General features: G+C 43.7%; 1 protein-coding gene across 1 annotated transcript in view; it reads left to right on the forward strand.

The window, feature by feature from the left end:
- Nucleotides 1–5548, forward strand: part of LOC106819463 — an 81211-nt gene extending 75663 nt beyond the window's left edge. The window contains exons 17-18 of the mRNA XM_014824093.1: nucleotides 4540–4680; nucleotides 5519–5548. Of these exons, the coding sequence (XP_014679579.1) occupies nucleotides 4540–4680; nucleotides 5519–5548 (171 nt within the window). The remainder of the gene's footprint in view (nucleotides 1–4539; nucleotides 4681–5518) is intronic.
- Nucleotides 5549–5828: the final 280 nt, after the last annotated feature.

Below are 5828 nucleotides of genomic sequence, written 5' to 3' on the forward strand. Positions count from 1 at the left end.
CTACGAGAAAAGGAATCCGACAGTGAAGATGAAATGTAAGTGGCTAGAATATCTGCGTTCAATAACACACCAGCAACACGGTAATTATGTTTCAGCAATATTTAACCCTTTAAGCGCGTCTACTTCTTAGATAGGTATTACAGCAAAGGTATTACCCCCATCACCACCGCCATCACAACAACTACGACGATGACGATGACGACGACGACAGCAACGACAACAACAATAAGAACTATGATAATAACTACGCGGTGGTTTTAAGCAACCTCCGTTTTTAGCGTCAGCGTCGTAAATGCATAATAGCGACGGTTGTACAAGTTTTGGCCCAAGAATAGATAACATGGGTCCCAATAAAACCAATGTGCCTAACCCTAACCCTAACCCTAACCCTAACCATAACCCTAACCTATTATATTGATATAATATTATATTTATATTGATGTAAATGACATTGGTTTTATTGGGACCCATGTTCTCTATCCTTGAATCCAAGTTTTGACCTAAACCTCGTCTTGATCTTTTGTTATCTGCGGTTAGTAATGAAGGAATACGACTTACCGAACGGGGCAGGAAGGCCTCACTGTCGTAGCATCCAACCAAATAGTTACGTGACTTCAGGCACATACAGCCTTGGAACTTTCCTTCGTCTTGTTTAGATTTTATTTTCTGTTGTCCTTGCCTACGCGAGCAGAACATATTAGCTACGCCACGCTCCTCGACGTTCATAACAGTTTGTTGATGGTTGGCATTCAGTGATTGAAGCTGATTAAATTCTATAACATCTTGTTACTCTATCGTTCTTCCCTTTTATTAATTGTTCACTGGCCGTCTCCTTCGTCGCAGTTCACTTTGATAAGTTAGTTGTGTTGATCTCTGCTGTAAACAATCTTGTTTTTCAATGCGAGTGGTGATACTTCAGTGTAGCCAGGAGGTAATTAACACAATAGATGCAGATAGCATCACCGCTGTGGTTTAACCGTAGCATCCGTGTTACTCATTTCTAACTGCAGCGTTGTTAATTAGTGTGGATTCAGCATTAGCAACCAAGTTGTCTCAGTGTAACCATATCCATATATATCTATGGTGTAACGTAGTTTCACGGCAGAGTTCTAATGTTGGTGTCAGCGTTCGTTACGCTTCAGTGCACCTGTACTTCTGAATGTGACCTTGAAGTAGAGTTCAGAGCAGTCAACCTGAGCCAGGCTCCAACCAATCAGAGAGTGCGACAGCCACCCTCGACGTTTTACATACAGAGATAATAATAATAATAATAATAAGAAGAAGAAGAAGAAGAAGAAGAAGAAGAAGAAGAAGAAGAATAATAATGTTCTAGTTATATCGCACTATTGCTATTTCTGCTCCTCTTCCTTCTTTCCTTGCTCCTCCTCTCCTTCCCCGCCGCCTTCTCCCCTGCTCCTCCTCCTCCTCCTCCACCTCCTCCTTGTATTGTTATATTTCTCTATCACCCTGATCGCCCTTTCCTAACGCACATCTCTCGGTCGTTGGTCTTCAAACCCTCCACAGAGAAGTTTAGACATAAGATGATGGCGCATTTCACTGATCGCACGCTTCCTAAAGCCATACATATCTCTCCCTCTCTCATCCTTTATATCGTAGTCGCTAGGCAACGGCATATGTTCGCGGAACTAAGAAAGCTCGTGTGTGCAGCCGTCGTCCAACTATGAGAAGCCGTTCCAAATAAATAACATTTACTGAATAGAATCGCACGGCATTGCAGCGCCGTGATAAGCGAATCGCTAACTCACCAATTGTTCGATTATGTCAGTTTGTTTACATTCCTCGGATCGCCACGATGTAAAATGAATCGCAATCAGTCGGTTTTAACGTTTAGCCAACCTATATTCGCATATTATCTTCCCATAGACTCGCACATTCTTTCCAGAGAGCGGTGTCGCCAATGATCTATTGACGTCTTTGTGCACGTCTATTGGTGACGTACTAGTAACGGCGCGTGATGCACACATGACGTTATGGTTATCGAAGGATAAATAATATGGCTATTACTTCTTAGTATTAGTTTGGAGAGAGGAGTTTGTGGCTACCTGGAATGGTTCTAGTATTTCCGAAGAATACACGATAGACTACAGCTGGCTGGCTACGTTGTTAATGTCTCAGCGATATTGCAGGTTACTAAACGCGAGAGATTCCGCACGCTATCTCCCGCTCCCAGCATAGTCACTGTCACGTAGAACGTCTACTGTCACATAGAACGTGATACTGTCACACATAGCATGCTTGAGGTCACAGAGTTTATCTGCTGTCATTCAGCATGTCTAATGCCGCGTGCAGTGCTGAATAGTCGCTAGGACATCAGCAGCCCCATGGGAGGCGTGGATGTTTCGGAAAGATGTTATTAGAATTGAAGGAAAACTGACTGGCGACTTGACGGAGACCAATATAGATCGAGCAGGAGAGAGGGAGAGACAGGGGGAGAGAAAGAGAGGCCGGCAGACAGAAAAGGGGAGTGCGGTTGGGTAGGTAGAGAGTGAGCCGGAAAGAAGGCGCGAGATGGAGATAGAGACAGCGATACGCAGGGAGAGAAAGATCGAGAGAGAGATACAACAAAGGAGAGAGGTTGGCGGAGTGAGAGAGAAACAGAGAGGGAGATAGAGAGATGGAGAGAAAGATGGAGAGAGCGCGTCAGATAGAAAGAGAGGAAAAAGGAGCGAGGGAGAGAGATAGATAGGAAGAGAAAGCAGGGGAAGATAATGGGAGAAAGAGAGAGAAAAGAAATATTTTATTGAGAGTATAAAGTTTGATCCTTGCTGTCAGTGCTAGTCGGTGTGAATAGCTTGTTGCACAATGTCGAGATGTTCTGTAAGACGTCATGTCACTACGACCTGGCGCACGTATTTTCAGTTCAAGTATATCACCATTAGACTTCACATCTTTTCATCTCCAGCACGTCTCCTTCCGACACGCATTTCAAGTACATCCTTCGCTTGAAAACGACATTTCAGTTCAAGTATAGCGCTATTGACCAGACAGCTTTCGATTTAGTTTTTCGTCGAGTTAGTTTACGTCACTCGTTAACGAGCGAGTTTTGCTTCAATGCTGAATTACTATGTGACATTCAAGAGCTCTTCGTAGTCAACGTGTGATGTACCTGGCATATTATGCACATTCAGCATTCATATTATATCGGATCAAATTAATCTAAAAAAATTATGCGGATTCAAAAGTCAATGTTGTCAGTGTGCTAAACACATCCCTACCATTTCACAATGTCTGCACAAATAGCACGCGCGTTTGATAATGCTATAAAACACATTTGCGCCAGCACTCGCTCATTTCCATTTACCTGTGAGAAATAACTCGACTAACAGCACTAATAAGATTTAAATATTAGAGATCTATTTTAGGTATCGACAGACCGTTTACGGTGTTAATGCAGGGGCGGTACACAAAACTCGTCTCGCCATAAAACTCCATTCCATGAATTTAGCTGGAAGGTATACCCGCTGTACACATTTGACCACTCGATGATAATCCGATGGTAAACTCCACAATACTCTGCAATTTTTCGAAAAAAAATTGTCACAATGAAAAGAACCCTACACCCTACAGCAGTGCTTCTCAACCTTTTTAAACGCGTGGACCACTTAGACTGTTGAAATTTTTTCGCGGCCCACCACCATAAATGAGGCAAGAAAAATGACATTGAAATTTAACAATTTTTACTAAAACTGATTAAAACTCATTCTGTATACCTTCAATGAGACACTTGAGCTTGCTTCTTGGAAATAATAAGATCAAGTCGTGGTTGGATGGGGAACAAGCTCACACGCAATGTGGCATTAAGAGTGTCTGCTTTGAGACTGTTTCGTGCTTTTGATTTTGTCACAGTTACAGTGGAGAAGCCAGACTCACAAAGATAGGTTGTGGTGAATGGTAACAGAAATTTGATGGCACGCTTTGACAGTGAAGGGTATTCATTACTTGCAAGTATCCAGAATGAAGGAAGGTCTTTCTGTGCAAGCTGAAGCTTCAGAGTACTGTCCGTAGAAAGTTCTCTTTTTTTAATTTTTTTTCTGGCCGAGTTCGCGGCCCACCAGAGAGAGCTTCGCGGCCCACCAGTGGGCCGCGGCCCACCGGTTGAGAAGCGCTGCCCTACAGCTCATACTACTCACTCACCCACTCTGCCTGCTAGCGCACGTTGATTTCAGAGATCGCAAATAATTTCCAGCGTCGCATTTCACCGTCTGCGTTTTCACGGGAAGATAAACCTTGGCCATCTCTACGGGGCCGTATATCAACGAGAGCGTATAACGTATGTACTTGATACTTAATACTTAATACGTTTTTGATATCAATTGTCTCTACCTCCCCCCCCCACACACACACAACACACGTGTATTTTAACATTATCGTTCGACGGCACTGAACTATACGTTGTGATGTGCGATGTGCTCATTAGCGATGTGCTAGCCAATTTGGATTCGTTCAGGTCTTCGGTAGGTTTATCTGACTCGCACGTAAAGTCGCTAAAAACGCTGCTTGCATGGTTTTCGTTTTCAGAGTAAGTTTGGCAGCCTATCGCTGGCCTTCAAGACGGACCGCACGACACTCGACCGCCGGAGGGAGCTGCAGCAGCGGTCACGTGACCTCGTCGAGAAAAACGTGGATATCGAACTCGAATCGATGCGAGACAGCGTCAAGGTGAGTGTGTGACGTCAGCGTCAATGTCGTCGTGACGTCGGTGTCAATGTCGCTGTGACGTCACTGTCGCGGTTACTGTGACGTCGGCGTCACGATTACTATGTCAAGATCAACGTGACGACTATGTCAATGTCAGTATAATATGACGTGAGGAAATGTGTCAATCTTAAGTTGACGACCGTGTCAAGGTTAGAGTAAGGACAGTGTCAAGGCCAATTTGACGTGGTTCCATGACGATTTATTGACAGTATCGAAATACCTAGTACTACACAATCGCCGTGGACCGAACAGAAACTCAAGGCTCTAACACTAGTTGACCTTATACTAGTTATCTAAACCAACATTGATTTTTATTGACCTTGGCCTTTCTGAAGGCCGCACACATTCGCTTCTTTAAATGGTCGGCAGATTCCGTATATTCGGCTAAACTCGGTAATCCTCCGCAGGTTTTCAGGGCCCGAACTACTTTGAATCGGTCGCGCTCGAAGGAAATCATCTCTCACGGGAATTAACTGACTGCTTCGGGCGGCAAAAATATCGGGCACGAGGCTATTGTATTAAACGTTACATTATTATACATTATGACATTATTTATATAGACTATTGTTTAATCACGGGTCCTACACACCATGTTTATTCATCATGGCGCAAGGTGCCTTAGACAAGGGACAGGTAATTTACTTCATCAACATCGTAGGTCGCTTCGATTCACCTTCACCCTGCGCTCGTATCATTCTCCATTAGACCGTGAAGACATGCGATCATCAAATTTGTGAAAATGTTTTTACAAGCAACACCGTCATTTTGTGAGTATCACTTTCAAACGAACTCATTGCAGAATTGGATCGACCGCACTTTGCGAGTGTGACTGTCAAACGAAGTCACTATAGAATTTTGGCTCGGTCGTACGTTGCCGTAATTTCTCGGCACCTTGTACATTCCCATCGTACATTGTGGAAAGCAGGCACTAATCCCCGAAAAATGGAAGCAACTATTCAACGAGAGAGCAAGCAACGATTAATGCAACAATTGCAGTTTTTTTCGAAACACCGTTTCGCGCAGGTACTAGATGTCTATATCTTCCACTTAAAGCTGTGTAATGAAGCCTTGTATAATCATATATAGAGCTGACGTCCTCAAACGCAAGG

This window comes from Priapulus caudatus, unplaced genomic scaffold (assembly GCF_000485595.1).
Source record: "Priapulus caudatus unplaced genomic scaffold, Priapulus_caudatus-5.0.1 Scaffold39, whole genome shotgun sequence".
Taxonomy (NCBI): Eukaryota; Metazoa; Priapulida; class Priapulimorpha; order Priapulimorphida; family Priapulidae; genus Priapulus; species Priapulus caudatus.